Source organism: Mizuhopecten yessoensis, unplaced genomic scaffold (genome assembly GCF_002113885.1).
Source record: "Mizuhopecten yessoensis strain PY_sf001 unplaced genomic scaffold, ASM211388v2 scaffold6363, whole genome shotgun sequence".
Classification (NCBI taxonomy): domain Eukaryota; kingdom Metazoa; phylum Mollusca; class Bivalvia; order Pectinida; family Pectinidae; genus Mizuhopecten; species Mizuhopecten yessoensis.
Genome location: NW_018406512.1, coordinates 31,093 through 58,407, shown reverse-complemented (window position 1 = coordinate 58,407; position 27,315 = coordinate 31,093). Strand labels below are relative to the sequence as shown.

Here is a 27,315-nt window from a genome sequence, read left to right as displayed (position 1 = left end):
CCCCCCCCTTCCGGAACACTTGGTCTTATTCTCCTAATTTTATCGATTATGAGTTCGATCTACGGTTTTGTTAACCTTCAGTTTTTGTGATTTGAGGAGAATTTTTCAAACCACGCCCCTTCACTTCCAAAATATTCTGTGTTGATCTTGTCAAATTTAATCTGCGAAACGTTAATTTCTATTTATTGGATTTCGTTGTTGTGGCTGTTAGTTATATGTCACAGATGATATCTGAATGCAGTCGCCATTGCAGACTCTACAGCCGTCATCAGCCAGATTCACCTTTCTCTGGACATTTCTTTTCCCTGCTCTAAAAGGTAATCATGGTGGCATGTAAACACTGATCGGTCAAATCATACGTCTGTGGATAGCTTCCGGTTTCGCTCTGATCTTTTCCAGCATCGTGATATTTTGTTGTCTTCCATAATATCTGAGATTTCTTATTTCCTGTTCCTGTGCTCAGTCACTGTTGTCTTATTCTCCTTGTATTTTCTCCATGTAAATGGGTTTTTTTCGTTTTCTGTCAGAGTTTCATTGAATCTAAGTTCGAATCGCAGTTTTTATCATACTTTGACATCCCCCTGGTTTTTTTATCGCTATTTCTCTCTTTATTTCTGATCTAATTCCAATAAGGCGGCCAATTTGAACATCGACTGTTATCAATTGTTTCCCCTAACTATGGTTAAAGATCAAATGTCACTATCTGAAAACGTGTATTTCTGTTGACAATGATTTGGAAGATCTAGGTTTATGCGTGCAGTTCTAAGAATATGGTTTAGTAGAACATCTTCATAGTCGCCCTGTATCGTTGTTGCTCTTTCCATATTGCTGATATTACCGATCTAAAGACAGCTCTTGAAACTTGATCATGCATCTATCATATTAGTGGTATTGCAGATCGGTGCAATCCGGCAGTAGCAGGTTGTCCTGGTTAATGGGAAGATTGGGATCTCTATGAGACCCGCTCTGTGGAGGTTCGGCAACAGTTACAGCACTGATTTAAGGTGTATCATAGCAGGTCGTATACTATTCTAAGAAACTGTGTCTATTGTGAAGGTTTGTTTTAAGTTGGTAACAGGTCGTATACTGATCTCAGGGGGAACTGGATCATCGGTGTGAAGGTTTGTTTTAAGTTGGTAACAGGTCGTATACTGATCTCAGGGGGAACTGGATCATCGATGTGGAGGCATGTTGAAGTCAGTGACAGGTCGTATATTGACCTCATTGGGAACTCAATCCTCTGTAGAGGTATGCTTTAGTCGGTTACAAGTGCTACCTAAGCCATCCTCGATATCCAGGTGTTACGCTCACCTGTGCTCTTTGTACCCATGGAATATGTCATAACAAAATTGAAGGTTCAGTGTGCGCCACCTTGTGGATGAGACCAGAAGATTAGTTTGATCCTTTGATGTACATCAAAAGAATCCCGCAGTGGGATAACGATGAAAATTTACTAAGTTTGAAGTCAGGTGTCGCCCCTTGGTAACTTTCAAAGAATAGATATCAGTCTAGCGATTGGTCAGGTTTTTTTTTTACCCGAGACCAATTGAACAGCTGTATTTGTGTCTTCAATTCTACTATGACATATTCCAGGGGTGCAGAGAGCGTAGGTGACCGTAACACGTGGATATCGACGATGTACGTAAGGAAGATATGGATCCAGGGCTGCCACATTATGCTACGATAACATGTTTATATCTGTTTCCTTTTCACTGCGTCCACCTTGTGATTCCTTCTTTACTGTCTCGGAGTTCTTCCTCAATTTTCATGACATCTATAAACGGTGACTGTTGCTCTCCGGCTTTGCATACACGTGTGATCCCCAACCTTGTGCTGATATAGACTTTCTTTCTGCTTCTTACATTTCTGGTCTAGATATTAAGTTTGATAAGCATACCAGTCATTAACGCCATAGACTTCCATAAAGAATATTTTCATAAAAATATAAAATTGATGACTTAAGTTGTACTTATTAGGATTCAATACAAGAAACCCAATAAAATGTATTAAAATATGTTAACGGCTCTTAATAATATCATATTTGAAAATTTACAGTAATTATCCGTCGAGTCTCTCACTTCAATCTGTTGCCTTGCCTAATTAGCCACTTAAACCCTTCAGCCAGTGAAGAAGCTAGAACTACATTCTGTACAGACACTTGTGTTTCTATCAAAATTGTGTGTATAAAACCTTATGCAATACGTCGTCAGGTCACAGCTCCCATAACACCCGAAAAAGTGGTTTGACGTACAATAGTTTTTCAAAAATCAGTGGTGTGTCTGTTTGTCTTAATTTCATCAATAAAATGCAAGTAAACAGGTTTTTTTAATATGCAATAAGATTGCAGGCAAGATACATATAAATATGTTAGCGATAAGTTCGGCCTAATGACGCACAGCCTATAGAAAAAATATTATTTAATATGGTATTTTATATTTATTATTATTATCATTATTATTTTTAATTTATTTTTTACAGTTAATCAATTGGATATGTTCTAGGGGTGACGTTATCATTTGACGATTTCGCGTGATTATTTCGTGAATTGCTTTTAACTTCAAGTAAACCACAATCAACTGTAGGACAAAGACACGTGACGGGAAGAGAAGGGATGAATATGGGAGACACGAAATAAGCATGGGGTGGGAAGCGTTACATTCCAAAGCAACAATAAAACAATGAAGGCATGCAGAGACAAGAGACGGGTGGACTTAAAATGTCATGCCAAATTATTTACCAGTTATTCCCATGTGGAATATAAAACAATTTTTTCTGACTTCGGGTTTTTTTTTAATAAAAAACGTATTCGTCGAATTTCCTCTGATTTCATTTGATGATATTTTCACAATTATATCCGTTTTTAGTATCTCAAATACAACATTTAACGGAACGGGCGGACATTTCTAAGATTCCAGAATAAACACATACTAGAAATAGCGTACGTAGGCTAAATGTGAAATATGTTTGACGATTCCGGTGATGTGAAACAAAATCATTTAAATAGGGCATGTTGTTAGCATGTCTAAAATTTGCTTGAACTGTCGACTTTTCCGAAAGACATCGTACCAAGGGGCATTCGAATTAACTTTATCCATTGTAATAAAGAAGATTTTTTTTCTGCACGAGTAGTAAAATTATGGAACAGTCTTCCAGAGGATGTGATAGTCAACACTATCGATAAATACATTTAAAATCAGACTCGATCAACACTGGATTGATGAGGACAAAAATATAATTACAGAGCGAAACATACTGTGTTAGACTTGGCATGGACGAGTTGCGCAACATTATCATGACCTCGCAATCGAAGTCCTGAGAGCTTGATCCACTGCCTACAGACCTATTAAAGCAATGTCTTGAAGCACTGCTTCCTTTGATTACCGCAATCATGAACAAATCATTGGTTGAGTCAAAGGTTCCATTATGTTTCAAGAAGGCACATATCAGACCATTGTTAAAAAAGCCTGGAATGGACAAGGAGGAGTTGAAAAACTACCGCCCAGTTTCTAATCTGCCTTTTCTGTCTAAGATCATGGAGAAGGTTGTGTCCCGGCGTTTAGAGGTTCATCTCCATGCAAACAGTCTCCATGACAACATGCAATCGGCCTACCGCATGGGACACTCTACTGAGACGGCCCTCCTACGTGTCCATAGTGATATAGCTTCTGCATTGGATACCAAGTGCAGAGCGGTGCTTGTCATGTTGGACTTGTCAGCTGCATTTGACGTCATCGACCATGGCATCCTTTATAAACGTCTGGAATACTCTTATGGAGTGACTGATACCGCACTATGCTGGATAAAGTCATAGCCATCGGATCTGCCACCGCACATGACAAAGTACTAGATTTCGGGGTTCCTCAAGGGTCGGTGTTAGGACCACGAAAATATTGTATGTACTCCAAACCGAATGGAGAGATTTGTCGTCGCCATAGCCTTCGCTATCATTGCTATACCGATGACACACAAATTTACATGGTAATAAAACCACAGGACAGTTGGAATACAGTCTCAGAAAGTCTGGAAGCTTGTCTGACAGATATCAGTATCTGGATGAACGCCAACATGCTTAAACTTAATCAGGAAAAGACGGAACTAATCGTCTTTTCCCCAAAGTGTCAGCAAACAATGGCTCTCCAGCATGCAAGATTTTGGTGCATTCACTTGTTACCTCTCGGTTGGATTATGGTAACGCCATGCTCTGTGGTATATCTGACAAACTAACTAGTCGTCTGCAGAGGGTCCAGAAAGTTGCAGCACGGCTAGTTGCTCGTACTCGAAAGAGAGAGCACATCACACCTGCGCTTTATTCGTTGCACTGGTTACCTGTACGATACAGGTCGCAGGACAAAATTATGGTATACACATACAAGGCACTGAATGGAACAGCTCCTCAGTACCTACAGGAACTTGTTACCCTGTATCAGCCGACAAGATCACTGCGGTCGGAGTCAGAATCTTTGTTGTGTGTCCCAAAATCTTGTATTGTGATCTACGGAAACATATGCTTTGGGAGGGTTTCGGCTACGTTGTGGAATAGCTTACCATCTGCTGTTAGGAAGTCAAATACCCTGGACAAGTTCAAGAGGGACATAAAAACTCACCTCTTCACGTCGGCATTTTAGAATCTTTGCAAAGACGTCATGTAAATACCACCCTTTTTTTTGTTCAATTATGTGCATATTGCTTGTTAAATGTATGAAAGTGATTGCAAGCCTTTGTTGTTTGTTTTCACAATTATAACCATTACTATTATCCATATGTTGTAAAGCGCCTTAGAGTAATTTTACAAATTATATAGGGCGCTATATAAATGTTGTATATTATTATTATTATAACCGAAATGTGATATATATGTACATGACTACATGTATGGGGGGGGGGGGTCTTTTTTTTAACTGTTGGGGTCCAGTGTAGAGGATCTTTAGATACGGATTTGCAAACTTAACATCATCCTTAACTTTCACTAAACTTCAACTTTATTTTGTGACACCGGCCCCGGATGTGGTATTCACGTTCTAAGTTAGGTGCACTCTGGACACTAAGGCCCCTTTCGCGTATCAAGTTCAATCTGTTTGTCTGTGTTTGAATGTAACATTTCGGGTATAAATCCTGGCAAACCTGCGAGTGTTTACGAAGGCCTTGCAAGGCTTTGTCAAGGCTCGCCTGAAAGTAGCAACAGATTACTAGGTCCGACCTTAGTTCATAAACGAACAACTCTGGTCCAACCGGTTCAACTGTTTGGATTGACTATGTTAAGCTGTACAGTGGTCTGGTACATCATGTGGATTTCGAAGCGTACCAAACGCAATAAGATTGCGCTATTTGTTGAATTTTCTGTATTTTTTTCATCCATTAAATTTTAATTCATAACGACAACCACGGACTTAATCTTATATTCCGTGCGACAACAAATAATTCTCAAAATTAAGGAAATTCAGCAGGAACCCATCAATTCAAATGGAGATAAATATTTTACCTAAAGGAAAATATAAAAAGTGTGCATCCAATTCCAAAGTTTATAGACAAAAATACAAGTAAGTTTACGAAGCTGATTTGTGTTCACGGCAAGTGTTCCAAGGGAGGTCACTCGAACAGACGTGCATGTGTGTGGGAGAGGGGAGATAAGTCTGGGTAAGAAAATGTTTATGGCGAATACGCTGGTTTAATCAAAGAATTGTGCAGTAAAACTATTTAACAAGACAATTAAATAATAACAAGATACTTTTACATTAGCTATCAATGATGGGAGTTATGTGAGATTTTTAAATTATGATAATTTTCTCCGTGGTTAGTCCCTTTAAAGCGTTCCTTTGATGCAGATCAATATAAGTAGTGTAATACAGTGCACTTTGTATCCGGAAAGCAATCTTTCATAAAATTTCTGAAACAACACATTATTTTGCTAACTTTCACTTATATTGTTTAAATTATTCGTTAATAAAAAATATCTTACTCTCTGCAATAGAAGTATTTTATGCCATTTTTTGGTCATTACAAAAATGTTTATCCGGATATTATTTCAGCTATTTGTTTTATATTTTACTTATGTATTGTTTACGAAATTGTAGAAAACCCCTCACGTGTTTGCTGTCGCCACGATGCTACTGATGCAACTTTTTATCAGAAATAGAAAATCACAAAACTTGGTAAGTAGGATAGGTGTCAGTGACAGTAGTTTGTACTACCTGTAAATTTACATTTACGGCGATACTGCAAAGGGCCGTCGAACAGCATCAACTTGCAGGTAGACTTGTGTGGCATGGCTTCCACATAAGTTCGTTAAAAACAGGTTAAATCCAATCACCAACAGGGGTTCGTTACAAATATATGGAATACACATAATGCTATACTAAGTTTCCTCTGGTCCTGACACCATTTTGACAGACAGAAATCTATCTGTCAAAATGTCTACGTCTGGTATTAGGGCAAGAGGAATCTCGGGCTAACAGCACCCCTTCCGTTAATTCCTGTAGGAACTCTATCTAAATCAGAGATTTATAACGATAGAGTTTCTATCGTTATAAATCTCTGGTTTAGATAGAGTTCCTACAGGAATTACTCTTCCCTACCTTCTGTTTCTGCCTGGTAATAGCCTCCTTCAACAGGTTGAAGATTCTGCTATGTTCGTAGGTGGTGTGCATGGTGCTGGACTGAAGTCGAAAGGTTAAAAGTTATTAAAAACTGGATAAAAACAAAGGACCTCAGAGTTTTGACGCACTGGCCTTGAAGGCGTCCAGTGTGTTGGCGAGGGTGATGTCTGGCGGGAGGGCGTTCCAGTCTCACCGTCCTGGGGAAGAAGGACATCTTCTTTGTGTCGATCCTGCTGGTATGATCTGGCATGGACAGATCTACCGAGTCTGCGAGGTAAAAGCAGCCTACCGCCTTTACATATCGCAACTAGGCCTCGGTCGATCCTGTACAACATAGCCAGGCAAGCATCATGGCGTCTTTTCTCGAGTGATCTCCACACAAGTACATTGAGCATGCTGGAGACACTAGAGGTGTTTCTGTGGCAGCAGGTCACGTACCGCACTGCTCTTCTCTGTATTTGCTCGATTTGATTGATGTTCACCTTGGTGTGGGGGTCCCAAACAGTGCAGGCATACTCCAGGAGGGGTCTAACCAGCGCGAAGTATGCCATAGATTTTATCTTGGTAGAAGAGATCTGCAGGTTTCTACGCAGGAAGCCCAGCATCCTGTTTGCCTTGCCAACAATCTTCTGGATGTGTGTGTCCCACTTCAAGGTGTTTGATATGGTGACGCCAAGGTATACTGCTGACTGGACTTCTTGCAAGGAATGGCCGTGTAGGTGGTAATCAGTCTTAATTGGGTTTCTCTTGTTGGTGCACTTGTCCGGGTGGAACTTCATACACCAATGATCCTCCCAACACCCCAGCTTGTTTAGATCCTCCTGTAGGGTCGTACCGCTGTTTTCTGAGGTAATGGTGAGGTAGGCAATAGTGTCGGCAAACAACCGGACAGTAGACGTTAGATTGTCGTGCAGGTCGTTGATATAGAATAGGAAGAGGCTTGGTCCGAGGACTGATCCCTGCGGGACACCGGAGTCGACGCTCACTGATGTAGACCTCTCTCCTTCTACGACGACTGACTGTGAACGTCCTAAGAGCCAGTTCTGGATCCATGTATTGATCCTGCCTCGGATGCTGTACTCATGGAGCTTATGGACGAGTAGGCTGTGATTAACCTTGTCGAAGGCCTTGGCGAAATCCATGATAAGGACATCCGTCAATGTGGACCTAAACATGTTAGGTGTGCTGTGACCTAAACGTGTTGGGTGTGCTGTGACCCATATGAGTATAGTATATATTGGTGGTTTTTTTATACGTTTAGGTCACAGGGACCTGAACATTTGTAAGGTGTTCGGAGTAATTTTACATGTTTTAGGGGTTTATATCGACTTTCGGTAAAAATGACACCCCAATGATCATACTTATGAGAAGGGCGGAAAGCTCTCGATGTCAAAAAGTCGACCCCATCTAACTTTCTTGCATCAAAAACATATCTAGTTGATCTATGGGAAAATGCTTAGTACCCTTGTAAAGATGGATAATTTTTCTTTTAAAAACCTCCTATATATATGATCATTGGGGGTGCCATTTTTACCAAAAGTCGATCTAAACCCCTAAAACATGTAAAATTACTCTGAACACTTTACCTTAGGTCCCAATATAGCTGTAACAAATTCTCAGGTGAGGTCCCTGTGGTTTAGGTGGGCTGTGACCCATATCAGTATAGCATATATGTGTATTTTAGACATTTGTAATGACCCCCTGTGTTCCAACACATGTTTATGTACAGGAAACTCCTGAACAAGATGGCAAAATATTATAGAAGGACATATGAATGCTTTGTTCTATTAAATAGCAAGAGCATGTACATTTGTATTCCAGAATCTGTGTAATCACATTGCACTTTCTGCCGAAGCTTTGCTTTCTCATGTCTTTATCAAATGTGCTGTGTATGGGTATGGGATCACAGAGGTTGGACACAAAAACATAAATAAAGTGATATCATCTAAATGTATTTTTTTGTGTCTAGCACCTTAATTCCTACCGTTAGTAAAATCTCCGATTAAGACAGAGTTCCCACAGGAATTACCAGCACCTGTGTTGTGTGTGATCTTCCAGCTAGTTTCTATTTATTATATATATTGCATTATATGATGTCATTCTACAGTATATCTGTGAAATAAACAGATAAAGGTTTCTATATAAAGTAGATACTGTTTGCAATATATGTACCATAACAAATCAAGTAGCAGTTACATGTACTAGTATCACATTTTAGTCTTTCAAACATAATAGGATAGATCTATATATATATATATATATGGGGCAAAGAAGTAATTCCAACAGTGTGGACAAGTTTAGGTGTATATATATATATATATATATAGTGTAATTTGATAACAGGAGAATCAAACACTGTTAGTGACATCCAGGTCGTTAGTGTACAAATCAGAGTAAGTATAAAGACTTTCTAGAACAAATTGTAAACAGACTAACAACTAAATATATTACGAAACATTTTGATACTCAGTAGCTTGAATCATCAGTGCAAGTGCCCAATATATTTTGAAGTACTGAAAAGACATAGAAATGCTGAAACCTGTAGTAAAAAATTGGAAACATGTCGGTACAGATACTACCAAGTACTGTAATGTCTGAAATTTATGTAGCTCACAATTGTTCATATATATAAATAATTGGTACATTGTATCATTTTAAAAGATACTAAATGATCCTGTCTATAATTATTTCCAATTATTTGAACATAAATTGTATCAAGGTATTGTCAATTCTTTTCAAAAGAGTTTTACTTTTAACTTGCTTTTAATACAAGTTTAATATCTGCTTATGTGACATGTACAGATGTCACTTTAGAGAGTATAATAATTTGTTTTCAATGATGTTTTCAGAATAAAAATAAATGAACTATTAAGGGAAATATAACAATTTTAATACAAAGGTTAACGCCACACTTTAGTTTTCTGGAAATTTCAATTCTCAGGTAGTTTTTTCAAAACATTGAATCCTTTCAGTTTGTTCTTCCCTATTTTATGCAAATTGAATTGAGTGATTGTTTTGTACAGCATGTCCATCATGTTATGAGAAACCACCTATCCTTAGAAATCAGTCCCACCCCTTGAAACCTGGCTTCATTTGTCATGAAATGTATGTTTTTTTCCCCTTTTACATCACCCTTAAAGATTTGATGGGGTAAAATGCTATATACATACAGAGAACAATTAACTGATTTTTGAAAGAATTCCAGATGTGGAAATTTATTTTTGCACAGTAACCTGATTGAGACTGGGAGTATATTGTGTTGCTATGGGAGTATATTGTGTTGCTATGAGCTTTAACTTTTTTGTTACCCAATCAGAAAACAAGTCAACATGCAGTCCGCACTGCACAATTAACAAGTCAAATGGCATGAGGGAAATGCAAAAGTTTGCGATGGAAATCCGAAAATGATTTTAAACAGTTCTTGTCTCTATTGAGGGATTGTTTTCATGTATCACCCTTGTTTAACAGTAGTACAGTATTAGTAAGGGGTGAATATATATACCAAACCCTTTTTTTGTAATGTGTGTAAATGGTTGTGCTGGTGAAATATGTTCTCTCTAACATTGAGTTATATTATCTTATGTTTATCAGAGTAGGTAATATAGCGTGTATGTAACATCTGTCAATAAACAACATGTTTATAACGTCTGTTGTAGATGTTTAAACCCCCTGATCAATCTAACAGACTGGTGCTACTCCTAACATTGATTCCCTATCTAACAGCAGCTCTCCAAGATTTGTCAACTCCTATTTTCAAATTATGTAATGTATTTGTAAAAGAAAACTTAAATAAAGTCATGTTATTTTAAGATTACATATCAAACTAACAATGTTGATCAAGTGACCCACTGCACATGCCATAGTCACTTATAATAACACAACAAATAATAGTGTGTATAGTACGTAAAGTTTCAGTTAAGCTAACCAGACTTTTTACCAAGACTTAGACAATCACTCTGGACTACAGTACCCTATGGCTGATTGATTTGTTATCATTTTTCCCGTCTGAATTAAATCCCTGGTTATGTCATCATATTTGTCTATCAACTTTGATGACATCACCAATATTTGGGGTCTATTCTGTGGCAAAGTTTAACTATTTCTTTTATTCACAAGGCAACAGAAATATGTTTAAACTTGAGGATTAAGAAAGATTTAAAACAAATATAAACTGCCATGCGGTGACCATTTGTCAATTGGTTTGATGTCTGATAAATGCTTGATTGAATTCCAGATTGATATAGAGTATTACCATTGTATATGTTGAGGGGACCACAGTCCCGCTATAGCTGAGCTGGTCACACAGCAATAGGAGTTCGGGGTTTGGGGTTCAAATAATTTTCCTTTTTATTTTGAATGGAAACTTGAATCTATAGTAGATCAATGTGATAGATTCACTGATTTGTGGAAAAAAGTAACATCTGCTGCTTTATACAGTCTAACTGTTTTGTGTCTTCAATATGACAGGAGGAAATCCTTGTGTAGAGATACCCTGTAGAGTACTGTAAACAGAGACTGTATGTATCTATAATATTACATACAGACATAGACTTTGGGTCAGTTTGTACCCTGTAGAGTACTGTAAACAGAGACTGTATGTATGTATAATATTACGTACAGACATTATAGACTTTGGGTCAGTTTGTGCCCTGTAGAGTACTGTAAACAGAGACTGTATGTATCTATAATATTACATACAGACATAGACTTTGGGTCAGTTTGTGCCCTGTAGAGTACTGTAAACAGAGACTGTATTTATGTATAATATTACGTACAGACATTATAGACTTTGGGTCAGTTTGTGCCCTGTAGAGTACTGTAAACAGAGACTGTATGTATCTATAATATTACGTACAGACACTATAGAGTGTGGGTCAGTTTGTGCCCTGTAGAGTACTGTAAACAGAGAGTGTATGTATCTATAATATTACATACAGACATAGACTTTGGGTCAGTTTGTTCCCTGTAGAGTACTGTAAACAGAGACTGTATGTATCTATAATATTACGTACAGACATAGACTTTGGGTCAGTTTGTACCCTGTAGAGTACTGTAAACAGAGACTTATGTATCTATAATATTACGTACAGACATTGTAGACTTTGGGTCAGTTTGTGCCTGCCTCCGTTGTCTTCCCTGTTAAATTCTACTGAAAGTATTTGTGTACATTGATAACAAACTACTTATATCACTTGATGGGTTTGGTGAACATGTCAGTTTGAATTGGAGATAAATAAGATATTATCATTATTCAACTGACAAATGAAATAACTCGTAGTTTTGCTTTGAGGAGTTCTGTTTTACAAATTTACTGCACTATCATTTTACAGGCAAGCTTTTGAAATTGATCAAAAGTATGTTCACCTGACTTGTCTTATTGGCATTGTATTTAAATACACAGGTGCTGACAGTTAATTCTGTTGGCTTCAGATTCCATTTTACAATATGAAACATGAAACCTAATGAGACTTGTCAAAACAAAAATATTTTCTCTGTTTATTTATTTATTTATTTATTTATCATATGACATTTGATATGGTGCCCTTTTTTGCTAGAATAAGCCATTCTAAAGAGCTTTATAATACCGGTACATAGATAATAGATATACAAGTCAAGCTATTAATAATGACACCTATTTCAGCTCATGATCAGATGAATAGTACATCCTGATCTGGTCATTGTTTTCACCAGATATTCCGCAACTTGACCAGACATGATCTGATCTAAAGTGAACATTTCATAAATGAATATCTCATCCTGTTTGGAAGAGTATATTTTTATGTACAATCGTTTAATTTTGAATCCAGTTTAAAGGACTTTCATCAGCTCCTGTATTGGAAACTAAGTACAAAGGGAAAATTTTGTTGTCACATGACAACAATGGTATTTTGACTTGCAAAGATGTATTTGGCATTTGGTGTTGCGAACTTACGTTACTGATACATGTACCACTTGATATTACTAAAGGAAGAAAATAGGCAGATACTATAACTTTTTTATTGTTAAGAATGCTGATAATGTTGCTATGCATTCATACCACGTGTTATAGAATCAATATTTGGTCATGACCAGATAGTTTTTCCTGTAGGAACTCTATCTAACTCAGAGATTTATAACGATAGAAACTCTATCGTTATAAATCTCTGATTTAGAAAAGAGTTCCTACAGGAATTAGACCAGATAGGTGACTTCCAGAGGTTGATAGGTGTGTATGAGGATCTACAATCAAAATTGTTACAGCGTCAACAGGCCGTGTTAAAAAAGAACATGCCCACAAACCGAACGGTTGTTTCAGCGTGTCACTCACTGCATCTGGTTCGTCGATTGGTCGATAGAACGTTTGAGGTCGATGTCGTCCTTGATTTCAGAAGCAGTGTAAAACATTGTATCTTTTTCAGCGTCTTGTTGTTTGTGCGCATTGTCAACTTAAGATTACGCATACACATATATGGAAATGTTTCAAACCATGTGTCATGACTTGAATGTTTCGTTTGATATGTACTTATCCACATTTTCGTGAACTGTAATGGTATTTCTGATAACAAAGCAGCTTATATTACAATCAAAATCGTTACGGCAGTTTTGATTGTAATATAAGCTGCTTTGTTAGGCCCTAGCCATCGGTCCTAACCCTCCCGACCAATACAGTGTACCTTTACATGTTGGCACGCTTGTGTGTGCTGGGGTGTATTGTATAACTATTTCTGTTTTAGACTGGGAACCTTACCATCAGTCCTAAGCCTCCTGACCAATACAGTGTACCTTTACATGTGGGCACACTTGTATGTGCTGTGGTGTACTGTATAACTATTTCTGTTTTAGACTGGGAACCTTACCATCAGTCCTAACCCTCCTGACCAATACAGTGTACCTTCACATGTGGGCACCCTTGTGTGTGCTGGGGTGTATTGTATAACTATTTCTGTTTTAAACTGGGAACCTAACCATCAGTCCTAACCCTCCTGACCAATACAGTGTACCTTCACATGTGGACACGCTTGTATGTGCTGGGGTGTACTGTATAACTATTTCTGCTTTAGACTGGGAACCTTACCATCAGTCCTAACCCTCCAGATCAATACAGTGTACCTTCACATGTGGGCACCCCTGTGTGTGCTGGGGTGTATTGTATAATTATTTCTGTTTTAGACTGGGAACCTTACCATCAGCCCTAACCCTCCAGCCCAATACAGTGTACCTTCACATGTGGGCACCCCTGTGTGTGCTGGGGTGTATTGTATAACTTTTTCTGTTTTAGACTGGGAACCTTACCATCAGTCCTAACCCTCCCCTCCAATCCAGTGTACCTTCACATGTGGGCACGCTTGTGTGAGCTGTGGTGTACTGTATAACTATTTCTGTTTTCGACTGGGAACCTTACCATCAGTCCTAAGCCTCCCCTCCAATACAGTGTACCTTCACATGTGGGCACGCTTGTGTGTGCTGTGGTGTACTGTATAACTATTTCTGTTTTAGACTGGGAACCTTACCATCAGTCCTAACCCTCCCCTCCAATACAGTGTACCTTCACATGTGGGCACGCTTGTGTGTACTGGGGTGTATTGTATAACTATTTCTGTTTTAGACTGGGAACCTTACCATCAGTCCTAACCCTCCAGACCAATACAGTGAACCTTTACATGTGGGCACGCTTGTGTGTGCTGTGGTGTACTGTATAACTATTTCTGTTTTAGACTAGGAACCTTACTATCAGTCCTAACCCTCCAGACCAATACAGTGAACCTTTCCATGTGGGCACGCTTGTGTGTGCTGGGGGGTACTGTATAACTATTTCTGTTATAGACTGGGAACCTTACCATCAGGCCTAACCCTCCAGACCAATACAGTGTCCCTTCACATGTGGGCACGCTTGTGTGTGCTGGGGTGTATTGTATAACTAGTTCTGTTTTAGACTGGGAACCTTACCATCAGTCCTAATCCTGTAGACGAATACAGTGAACCTTTACATGTGGGCACGCTTGTGTGTGCTGGGGTGTATTGTATAACTATTTCTGTTTTAGACTGGGAACCTTACCATCAGTCCTAAGCCTCCCCTCCAATACAGTGAACCTTTACATGTTGGCACACTTGTGTGCTGGGGTGTACTGTATAACTATTTCTGTTTAAGACTGGGAACCTTACCATCAGTCCTAATCCTCTAGACGAATACAGTGAACCTTTACATGTGGGCACGCTTGTGTTTGCTGGGGTGTACTGTATAACTATTTCTGTTTAAGACTGGGAACCTTACCATCAGTCCTAATCCTCTAGATGAATAAAGTGAACCTTTACATGTGGGCACGCTTGTGTGTGCTGGGGTGTACTGTATAATTATTTCTGTTTTAGACTGGGAACCTTACCATCAGTCCTAATCCTGTAGACGAATACAGTGAACCTTTACATGTGGGCACGCTTGTGTTTGCTGGGGTGTACTGTATAACTATTTCTGTTTAAGACTGGGAACCTTACCATCAGTCCTAATCCTCTAGACGAATACAGTGAACCTTTACATGTGGGCACGCTTGTGTTTGCTGGGGTGTACTGTATAACTATTTCTGTTTAAGACTGGGAACCTTGCCATCAGTCCTAACCCTCCTGACCAATACAGTGTACCTTTACATGTTGGCACGCTTGTATGTGCTGGGGTGTATTGTATACCTATTTCTGTTTTAGACTGGGAACCTTACCATCAGTCCTAACCCTGCCAACCAATACAGTGTACCTTTACATGTGGGCACGCTTGTATGTGCTGGGGTGTACTATATAACTAGTCCTAACCCTCCTGACCAATACAGTGTCCCTTTACATGTTGGCACGCTTGTATGTGCTGGGGTGTACTGTATAACTATTGCTGTTTTAGACTGGGAACCTAACCCTCAGTCCTAACCCTCCTGACCAATACAGTGTACCTTTACGTGTGGGCACGCTTGTATGTGCTGGGGTGTACTATATAACTAGTCCTAACCCTCCTGACCAATACAGTGTGCCTTTACATGTGGGCACGCTTGTATGTGCTGGGGTGTACTGTATAACTATTTCTGTTTTAGACTCGGAACCTAACCATCAGTCCTAAGCCTCCCTTCCAATACAGTGTACCTTTACATGTGAGCACGCTTGTGTGTGCTGTGGTGTATTGTATAACTATTTCTGTTTTAGACTGGGAACCTTACCATCAGTCCTAACCCTCCTGACCAATACAGTGTGCCTTTACATGTGGGCACGCTTGTATGTGCTGGGGGGTACTATATAACTATTTCTGTTTTAGACTGGGAACCTAACCATCAGTCCTAACCCTGCCGACCAATACAGTGTACCTTTACATGTGGGCACGCTTGTGTGTGCTGGGGTGTACTGTATAACTATTTCTGTTTTAGACTGGGAACCTTACCATCAGTCCTAACCCTCCTGACCAATTCAGTGTACCTTTACATGTGGGCACGCTTGTATGTGCTTGGGTGTACTATATAACTATTTCTGTTTAAGACTGGGAACCTAACCATCAGTCCTAACCCTGCCCACCAATACAGTGTACCTTTACATGTGGGCACGCTTGTATGTGCTGGGTGTACTGTATAACTATTTCTGTTTTAGACTGGGAACATACTTTATTGGCACCTTTTTTTCATAGTTCCACTTTACTGGAATGTCGCAGCACAGACACTGTAGCACCCATCACAGACCATTTTATACTCTATCTGGAATATGCTTTCCCTGGAAATGCCATGCTATAATGACTTCATGAATTGAAGCCTGGCCATCTTCGTGGAAGGCCAGAGTGTTAACCTTCCCAATCTGCCCTTTTGAACTCCTGGTACCTTATCATTGATTTGTCTGAATTAATTCCTTTTGTGCATGAATTATGAAGGGCTTGTTTCCAGATGGGACCCACATGTACACTGTTCACATTTGTAAGGTGATGGATTAATACAAAACATGATCTGATCACGTTAAAATACAGGTCGCAGAAACATGGTACAAACCAATAGCTATTGACGGTACCAATAGGCAACTTGAGATTATTAGTGCTGGTTCAAACATAATGTTGTAACAAAAGTGTGACCCGTTTGAATGGGCTGTGAGAAGACATATATCTTGTTTCTAGTACTATTGAGGCCTGCCCGGTAACTGTGTGTTCATCATTGAGTTCCAGTGCACAGATGTATAGATAAGGCATTTAAATATCTACACAGCTCCTCAAACCTTTAAAGAAAGCCATATATCTCTGTTAAAATTTAAACGTTTACTGTTTGTGTCAACCTTGAAAAATGTTTAAAGTTCTGGAGAATGTTTAAATGTCTCGGGCATGGCAAACATTTTGTGTCAAGTTTGATGTTTGGTTTTATTTTCATACTTGTAGAAACCAGTAGGAAGCCTGTGATAATCTGTTTGTTCTCTAGTTAAATGTGTCTGTATGTCTTCTGTTGTCCGGTCTGTTTGTTCTCTAGTTAAATGTGTCTATATGTCTTCTGTTGTCCGGTTGATCTTTGTACCTACAGGTATACCTGTCGAGTACCAAACAAAAGCCCAATCATGCGGGAACAATTTGGTATTATGTAGAATTTTGTCGGTATACAATCATTTTTGTGTCGCATTATAGTTGACTGTGTGTAGCCCTGAAGTTTATTATATATACTGTAATGATATCTATCTTTATTAGATGATCGTCGAGCGAGCGACGGACTGTCAAGCCTTTGCTGATGGCGGGGATAGCTGAGACAGCAGAATACTAAGTCATTACACGGGACAAGATCACACCAGTTACCAGGAGAGCAGACTTTCGACATTGTCAACATTTATATCCTTCCAAGTCTGAAGGAGCAAATCAAAAATGTTATAAATTTCTCTAGTGTCGTTTGATATGTTAGGAATTGCATGATCTCCGTGAGCAGGGATATAGATGTAAGTGACAGTGAATATTGGCCTATATCTACGGCCGTCAACGAGACAACTGGCCAATTTAAAGTCCACTCTGGAGGAGGAAGGTCGTTATTGTTTAGGTTTAAGAGTGTGTATTGAGACCTTTAAATTGACAGGTACAATTTATAGAAGGCACTTACCTATATATATTGGGTATTTAAACCTACAATACAGAGAAACCTTTTAGATTCTGTGATTTGGATTTAGACAAGGAAAAAGTCAAGTCGGGACACCAAACCACGCATCATTAGATCCTGTTTCTATTTGACATGGTTGACTGAATTTTAGCGGATATTTCTTTTAACACTTGCTGTGCTCAATGTTATAGACCAACAGATTTGTGGTCGGTGATGGTGCCGGCGTTGTGAAGAATTCCTTTCTGTTGATCTTGTGAACATTTTTTTTTCTTCAAACCATGGCTAAAAGTAAGTTTGAATATGTGAAACATTTTGAGACGGAGGACCGATGCTTACCAAACTGTTGGATTGTGATTCGGATTGACGGAAAGGCATTCCACAGGTAAATATTGACATAATATATATATATATATATATATATATGTATTACCTATCATACAAACTATACCATGCCTACAGGGACACCTTATTGGAGTCACCATTATATCTGTAAAGATAAATATTATCATCCGAGAGCAGCTTGAACTGTTTAGAAATTCTATGTTTATTTTTTCTCGAGTTCCTGGTATAAGATAGGACAAGAAGAAGTTCCTCTAAGACTTTGACCAAAATTATCACCCAAGTGTTTACTACAATTAAACCTGTTTGAAAGATGAAACACTTTGAATGGTAATTGCTCTTGTTGAAAGTGGCTATCTCCAGACAAACAGACCATACTTGGGCAAGAATTTTGACAGTAGGTATAATTTCGTTGCATAAGTCCTATTTAAATTTTTACACCAATTTACTAAGATAGTGTGGTTGATGATATGACCACATCGGTCTTGATACGTAAGAAGTGGCATTCTTCACTACTCCTGAAACTTTCTCCCCATGCAGGTCCTGGTTTGTTACGTCCGAACACTAGTGGAGCCTCAACAATCTGTCACCTTCCGTCTCAGTAGATAATCAACCCACATTTGTTCACAGAAATAATTTGGCCAGCTTCATTCTCAGATGATAATCCAGTCATGCACCTTCTAGATATATAATCCAGCAACCTTCATTTCCAGTATAATCCAGCCACCTTCATTCCCAGTATAATCCAGCTACCTTCATTCTAAGTATAATCCAGGCACCTTCATTCCCAGTATAATCCAGGCACCTTCATTCCCAGTATAATCCAGGCACTTTCATTCCCAGTATAATCCAGGCACCTTCATTCCCAGTATAATCCAGGCACTTTCATTCCCATTATAATCCAGGCACCTTCATTCCCAGTATAATCCGGCTACCTTCATTCCCAGTATAATCCAGGCACCTTCATTCCCAGTATAATCCAGGCACCTTCATTCCCAGCATAATCCAGGCACTTTCATTCCCATTATAATCCAGGCACCTTCATTCCTAGTATAATCCAGCCACCTTCATTCCCACTATAATCCAGGCACCCTCATTCCCAGTATAATCCAGGCATTCCCAGTATAATCCAGGCACTCTCATTCCCAGTATAATCCAGGCATTCCCAGTATAATCCAGGCACGTTCATTCCCAGTATAATCCAGGCTCCTTCATTCCCAGTATAATCCAGGCACGTTCATTCCCAGTATAATCCAGGCACATAATCCAGGCACCTTCATTCCCAGTATAGTCCAGCTACCTTCATTCCCAGTAAAATCCAGCCACCTTCATTCCCAGGATAATCCAGGTACTTTCAGTCCCAGTATAATCCAGGCACCTTCATTCCCAGGATAATCCAGGCACTTTCATTCCCATTATAATCCAGGCACCTTCATGCCCAGTATAATCCAGCCACCTTCATCCCCAGTATAATCCAGGCACCCTCATTCCCAGTATAATCCAGGCACTTTTATTCCCAGTATAATCCAGGCACCTGCATTCCCAGTATAATCCAGGCACTCTCATTCCCAGTATAATCCAGGCATTCCCAGTATAATCCAGGCACGTTCATTCCCAGTATAATCCAGGCTCCTTCATTCCCAGTATAATCCAGGCTCCTTCATTCCCAGTATAATCCAGCCCCCTTCATTCCCAGTATAATCCAGGCACGTTCATTCCCAGTATAATCCAGGCGCCTTCATTCCCAGTATAATCCAGCCGCCTTCATTCCCAGTATAATCCAGCGACCTTCATTCCCAGTATAATCCAGGGACCTTCATTCCCAGTATAATCCAGGCATTCCCAGTATAATCCAGGCCCTTTCATTCACAGTATAATCCAGGCCCCTTCATTTCCAGTATAATCCAGCCTCCTTCATTCCCAGTATAATCCAGCGACCTTCATTCCCAGTATAATCCAGCCCCCTTCATTCCCAGTATAATCCGGCTACTTTCATTCCCAGTATAATCCAGGCCCCCTCATTCCCAGTATAATCCAGGCACGTTCATTCCCAGTATAATCCAGGCCCCCTCATTCCCAGTATAATCCAGGCACTCTCATTCCCAGTATAATCCAGGCACATAATCCAGGCACCTTCATTCCCAGGATAATCCAGGCACTTTCATTCCCATTATAATCCAGGCCCCTTCATTCCCAGTATAAACCAGGCACCTTCATTCCCAGTATAATTCAGGCACCTTCATTCCCAGTATAAGCCAGGCACCCTCATTCCCAGTATAATCCAGGCATTCCCAGTATAATCCAGGCCCCTTCATTCCCAGTATAATCCAGCCGCCTTCATTCCCAGTATAATCCAGGCCCTTTCATTCACAGTATAATCCAGGCACCTTCATTCACAGTATAAACCAGCCACCTTCATTTCCAGTATAATCCAGCCTCCTTCATTCCCAGTATAATCCAGGCCCCCTCATTCCCAGTATAAACCAGCTACCTTCATTTCCAGTATAATCCAGGCACTTTCATTCCCATTATAATCCAGGCACCTTCATGCCCAGTATAATCCAGCCACCTTCATTCCCAGTATAATCCAGGCACCCTCATTCCCAGTATAAACCAGCCACCTTCATTCCCAGTATAATCCAGCCACCTTCATTCCCAGTATAATCCAGGCACCTTCATTCCCAGTATAATCCAGCCACCTTCATTCCCAGTATAAACCAGGCACCTTCATTCCCAGTATAATCCAGGCACCTTCATTCCCAGTATAATCCAGCCACCTTCATTCCCAGTATAATCCAGCTACCTTCATTCCCAGTATAATCCAGCTACCTTCATTCCCAGTAGACCACTTGGCCACCCTCATTCCCAGTAGACCACTTGGCCACCTTCATTCCCAGTAGACCACTTGGCCACCCTCATTCCCAGTAGACCACTTGGCCACCCTCATTCCAAGAAGATATTTTCCTTGTAGATATTTCAGCCAACTCTTTATTTCCAGTAGATAATTTGGCCAACTTCCTTCCCAGCAAAATTTGCTGGATTGTGAGATGACTGGAATAATGGGACAGTTTTGATTAGAAAAGGGCAAACAGTGCCCTTAAGATGGACTCAGTTGGATAAAAGAACTACCGAGTGGTGGCTGGAATTATGAGGCTTTACTTTAGTAGGTTGGCAGGAAATTCTGATAAAGGACTATGTATGGTTTGGCCCTTTCTTGGCCCCCAAATCCATCAAAATTAAAAATCTGCGATAGAACTTTCAAACGAATGTTTCTTTAAATTTGAATACTTCCCCAGTACTATTATGTTAACATTTATTGGTGTTTCAATTTTGACTACCATGGTAACCAGGTCATATTTGCATAAATTATTGAAATTTGATTATTCAGTCAATTTTGACAGGTTTTCACCTAGTTTTTCTCTTAGCTACCATAGAGTGCACTCTTGAACAAACTTTATATTTCTCCTAAAGATGTATTACAGGTGCCTACACATTATCCTTTGATATTGAATTTGTTCAAGCATGCACTATATAGTTTCTAGGAGAAAAACTATGCAAAATATCACAATATTGACTGAAATAATTCATTTTTTTTCTAATTTATGCAAATTTGAACTTATTACCATGGCAACAATAATTAGAAATATAAATAAATATTTTCATTATAGTATTTGTGGGAAGTATTCGAAATTAAAGAAACAGTCATTTCAAAGTTCATTTAAAGGTTTTGAATTTTGATGCATTTGGGGGCCAAAACAGGCCCAAACCATACATAGTCCTTTGATTTTCCTTTGACATGGGCATATTCTTGTGTATATTGTTACTACTTATAAATATATACAAAAGTTTTTACGACTTACTGCTTCCTTATGACAGTCCTGAGATAAACAATTACCTGAGACATTGTTTAAAGGTCTGAAGCATGTTTCCGCCAATGCTGAGAGTTAAACCTGTCTAGTGGTGTACCTGATTCAAAAGCTATAGACGTCATGACTGAAAACCCTCACGATAGTGTACTGATACATAACTTATGATAAAAACTGGGGCCTGACATGTTCAAGAAATATCCCTGCTGGTATTGCTGAATATTTGGACCATGCCAATAATGAATGTGTTTTGAAGTGTACATACTTTGGCTTTACATAATATATATTAGCACTCCATTGTATCAATATACTGCTGGCAGACAGCCTAGGAACTGCCAATGAAAGTTTGTGTGATGCAAATCAATCTGACACCTATAATAGGAATTACTATAGATGTTAAGTTTGATCAGGTAGCGATATATTTCTGGGTCTATCACTGAAAGTGAACCAGCATATAAAGTGTGGTGATAATGATGCAGTATAATGATGCTATAGCTAGTAAAATGTTATCAATCCTTGTATGTTTGTAAAAGTAAGGTTCATGGTTCTATTTTGTTGATATTTAAATATTTTGACTCGCTTAGTAATCAGGTCTTGTGCTCCGTGCTCAAATAACCGGAAACTCTCCCTGGACACATAATGGTAGTTTAACAAGGGTTTTACTGTATCGGTCAATTACTGGTCAGAAAGATGAAATAAAACAAGTCTGTAATGAACCTTGAGGCATCTAAAAATAACTTTGCTGTATGCAAAATCTGTTGAAGTTTGATATTCTTGAAAACATTACTTTCCTAGCAACAGATTTAAATGTGTAATTTATTATACATTTATTGCCCTTACCGTAGGGAAACATGGTTCTTTGTTTCTCCAAGGTTAATCATATTTCACAAGAATGAAGCAATAAATATTTCATTGTGTAGAAAAAATCAATCAGTCAATCAAAAACAATAACACAATAGTTGAGAAGATCCGGTTGACGCACCATTGTTGTCGTCTGCCATTCAGAACTAGGTTGTGGTAACTCATGCCAATTTTTTTGGAGAGGCTCAGAATAAAGAAAATATGAGCAGGGAAACTTGAGCGTGTAAGGGCAACATGATGTTTTATTGCCCCGTCATGTGACCAGTATCATCCAATTAGACGCGCTGATATATATGGAAGAGGTATATTAATATTAACAAGTTTTAATCTGAAATCTGAGTAGAAAACTTATATGTAAAGGTATTTATCCCCTTTTTTACCTGATCTATTCTGTAATATGTAAGAGATGTCTGTAAATATTTCCACTAAATGATTAAGATACATATTTGTATAATGTACTTTGTATGAGATATAAATATTAAAGGATCAAAGTCAGCCATACTAATGTCCTAGACAACATAATCAGAGGTATAATATTTCATATTCATGGTTGTAGGCCACAGGCAGTTCTTAACTAGCCCTACCTATATTTTAGAGGTAAACATTGAAAATGTTCACTAGCCTTAACATAGGATCTGCTGGCCTTGGGCGTTAGGCTATTGTAACTGTATGACGTAGTAGGACCCAGAGGTGAATTCATCAAACTGCTCTCACTCTCCTACTGAAGTCATATATCTACTCAAACTATGTTTCTTTTTTGTTTGTTTTTTAACTTTTGTAAGTCACCAATATCTCCAATGTGAGAATGATATTTAGCTACAAGTACCTAACTTATAATTTGTAACTCACCGCATTCTTTAACAAGAGACTGATATCGAGCTACAAGTACCTAACTTTTGTAACTCACCAATTCCTTTTACACGGGACTGATATCGAGCTACAAGTACCTAACTTTTGTAACTCACCAATTCCTTTTACACGAGACTGATATCGAGCTACAAGTACCTAACTTTTGTAACTCACCAATTCCTTTTACACGGGACTGATATTCAGCTACAAGTAACTATAAGATTTAACATTACATCAAATTTTAAACTTCTTTCTCACAGGGATCTGAATTTGAGTTTGAGGACAGTTTTATGAATATAGACCAAGATCAATGGTCTGTGCTGCACCTGTCAGTGCACCAGTGCAATCTTACACTATACACTGAATACATTGCACTGAAGTGGGATTCACCTTACCATTGATTCCTGGTCTAGATGCACACATTCCAATCAGTAGAAAACACACAAGCATATTTATTTAGTGCAGAAAGCATCTACATGTGAATGCTGTTTTTCTGTCAATGTGTATGTGGAGTCAATTAAAATTGATGGTGCTTAGCTCTCTCAGCACTATGCAAATACTTGCCTAGGTGTTAAAGTGTGTACACCTGTCTTAGAGCAAGAACGTACCTATACTGTAGTTCATCACCTCTTATAATTAACATTGTAGTACTTGTGGAACTGGTTCGTTAGCCGGCAACCAGGTAGCTAAGTTGGTAGAGCATCTGTCTAGAGTTTGGAGGGTCCTGGGTTGGAATCCCAGTTGACCATGCATTTCTTTTTCTCCTGTTACAATACATTACCACAAGTTCACTTGCTATCAGCTGAGTTGTACAGCTCTGACGGGCATGTGAACTGGACCAGGATGGGTAGGAGTGAAGTTATGTAAATACATGTCGCTATCAAAACCTACAGGCATGTGAACCGGACCAGGATGGGTAGGAGTGAAGTTATGTTAATACATGTCGCTATCAAAACCTACTCGTGGCAACAATAGTACTTCTGTAACAGGGGTGAAAACCAATGAACCGAGTAATGGCCAGACTGGAATTCAAACCAAGGAATCCAAACTGTAGATGGATGTTCTATCAACTGATAATTCTGGTCGCCAGTTAAAATCCCAATCCAGATCTGTTATATTCTTGCCTTCTGAATTTTTGCTCCTGAAGACATTACAAAATGTCAGATAAGATTTTCAGTTAATGTTTGTGCTTGATAAGCACACTCGTGCTTGGTTCTTATAATAAAACTTGGTCTTGGGCACAAATTTTAACAGGAATGGAGAAATGTAATGGCAAGATTAGGAGTGAAACAGAGGTTTTCCAGTCTCAGATGTTCCACCAACTTATATTAGCTGTCTTGTCATCTGTAATCAACCAATTTCATCTCCAAATTTAAAAACCAGGGAATTAGATATCTATGTGTGTTTGTAAATACCCTTAACTTACATGGCGTCTTCAAATCTCAGCTATTTGTTGACATCCCGTATACACATGTACCTGATTTGAAATTGATGAGAGGTATACCTGCTCGACTATTTAACGACCTGGTGTACAACTGTAATATCCATTAACGACCTGGTGTACAACTGTAATATCCATTAGCAATATATCTGTCATGTTTATGTATTTTTCTGAAATGTTTTTTTGCATTCATCATTAAATAGGTTCTGCAAACATTCACTGTTAAAAACCATTACCCTTATTTTCCTAGGGAGATTTGTTGTTAGGGTTCCGTTAAGGAAAAAATAAAATAGTCCTGCAGGCAAGACTCATTTTAAAGCTGTAGGTCTCATTTCTCAATTTTCAGAGAAGATCTCCCTGTGTATGTAGAATGGTGTAAGAGCATAATATCTATGGATGTATATGTACAATGGTATTACTGCAGAACTAATAAAATAGATGGAGCAAGTAGTGAATATTATTGTTTTGAGATATTATCCTCAGCTGTGAAATAATGGACAGGCTTAATACTGAGAATGTTAACATTTATATCGCAGATAATATATATTAATATAACACGATACTATCACAGGTAATATATGTCAATATAACATGATACTAGGGATGTATATATCACAGGTAATATATGTCAATATAACATGATACTTCCGATGTTTATATCACAGGTATTATATGTTAATATTATATGATACTACTACCGATGTTTATATCACAGGTATTATATGTCAATATAACATGATACTTCCGATGTTTCTATCACAGGTAATATATGTTAATATAATATAGTACTACCGATGTTTATATCATAGGTTTTATATGTTTAAATATTCACGATACTGGACAACATACCTCATCAGGGAGATTCAGTCACAGATATGATATACAAAATTTACAACATGTACTTTCAATAGAGAAAAAAAATCACATTATGTTAGTAAAAAATCTTATACTTAATCTGTGATATAAAAGAGTTTGATCAATAGAATTACGGTATGTAGATTTTCAATTAGTTTAAGCTGTTTAACAGCTCCTATCTATGCTAATTAAATTCCATGTGATACCAGTGGTACATTTGTCGGTGACACCTGATCAAACTTCATCAATGCCAGACGGACAGAAAGGTGTAACAACCAGGATTTTATAGCCATCAATAAAAAGGTCACGGAGTCCAAATGGATAATATGTCTGTTCAAATTACATTTATTTTGGTCTTTAAAGAGATTAATCTTGTGTGTGTAATTAACTGTATTTATGATGAGATCTGTGGTCCCATAAAATGTACTTTCTAGTGACACTAAGGAAAGGAGTTTAGAGTGTGACAGGATTTTTTTCGGTGTAACTCTGTCACCCAGATCCTGTCCAGCTTATACTAATCTACATGATTTAAAACTGCCAACATGAATTAAAAGTGAGAGACGTGCACACACCTAATCATGTTCAGATAGAAACATTGTTAATTTGCATACAAGCACAGTATATATAATGAGTTCCTGGGTTGTGTCATTGTACCTGTGTACCTTGAACACTGACGACCAGTGTCTTAATTAGATGTCACTTCTGTCAGGACAGAACATGTCTTTTATGACATCACACCTTCTCTCAGTCAAACTTAACTGGAGAGACCACACCTGCTGTCTCTACTAGACCATCCCTGCTGTCTCTACTAGACCACCCCTGCTGTCTCTACTAGACCACCCCTGCTGTCTCTACTAGCCCACCCCCTCTGTCTACTAGACCACCCCTGCTCTCTCTACTAGACCACCCCTGCTGCCTACTAGACCACCCCTGCTGTCTCTACTAGACCACCCCTGCTGTCTACTAGACCACCCCTGCTTTCTCTACTAGACCACCCCTGCTGTCTCTACTAGACCACCCCTGCTGTCTCTACTAGAAAATTTGTTTTAAAGGATTTTGGCCACAATATTTCACAATTTCATATTTAACAGTCATATGATGCAATAATATGTGTAGTGACCGTGACCCAGTCTCTCTCGGTACTCAGATGATGGACAGGCCAGGTGACGGCCCATCTATATCAGCCTAGTGAATATGCATATTTTGAACGGGGTACAAGGTCACATGCTTTGTGATGGCATATAGTGGTTGATTTTGCAACATCTTGTTCAATACGTGTACCCTTTCTGACATAAACATATACCTGCATAACAATGTTAGTTTATCCTGTCTGCCTGTGCAGTGAAATTTGCAGTTAGGGACTATCTCTTCAGTCAGTGAAGTAAACCTGTCTATAGAGACCATCCCATGTGTCAGAACAGTAAAAGCCTTCTGGAGAACCACACTCTTTACACACT

General features: G+C 38.8%; 1 protein-coding gene across 1 annotated transcript in view; it reads left to right on the top strand.

Moving 5' to 3' along the window:
* The first annotated feature begins 6,065 nt into the window (after nt 1-6,065).
* The window catches only part of LOC110452037 (probable tRNA(His) guanylyltransferase), a 30,503-nt gene continuing 9,253 nt past the window's right edge, over nt 6,066-27,315 (top strand). The window contains exons 1-2 of the mRNA XM_021500299.1: nt 6,066-6,149; nt 17,251-18,029. Of these exons, the coding sequence (XP_021355974.1) occupies nt 17,926-18,029 (104 nt within the window). The 5' untranslated portion in view covers nt 6,066-6,149; nt 17,251-17,925. The remainder of the gene's footprint in view (nt 6,150-17,250; nt 18,030-27,315) is intronic.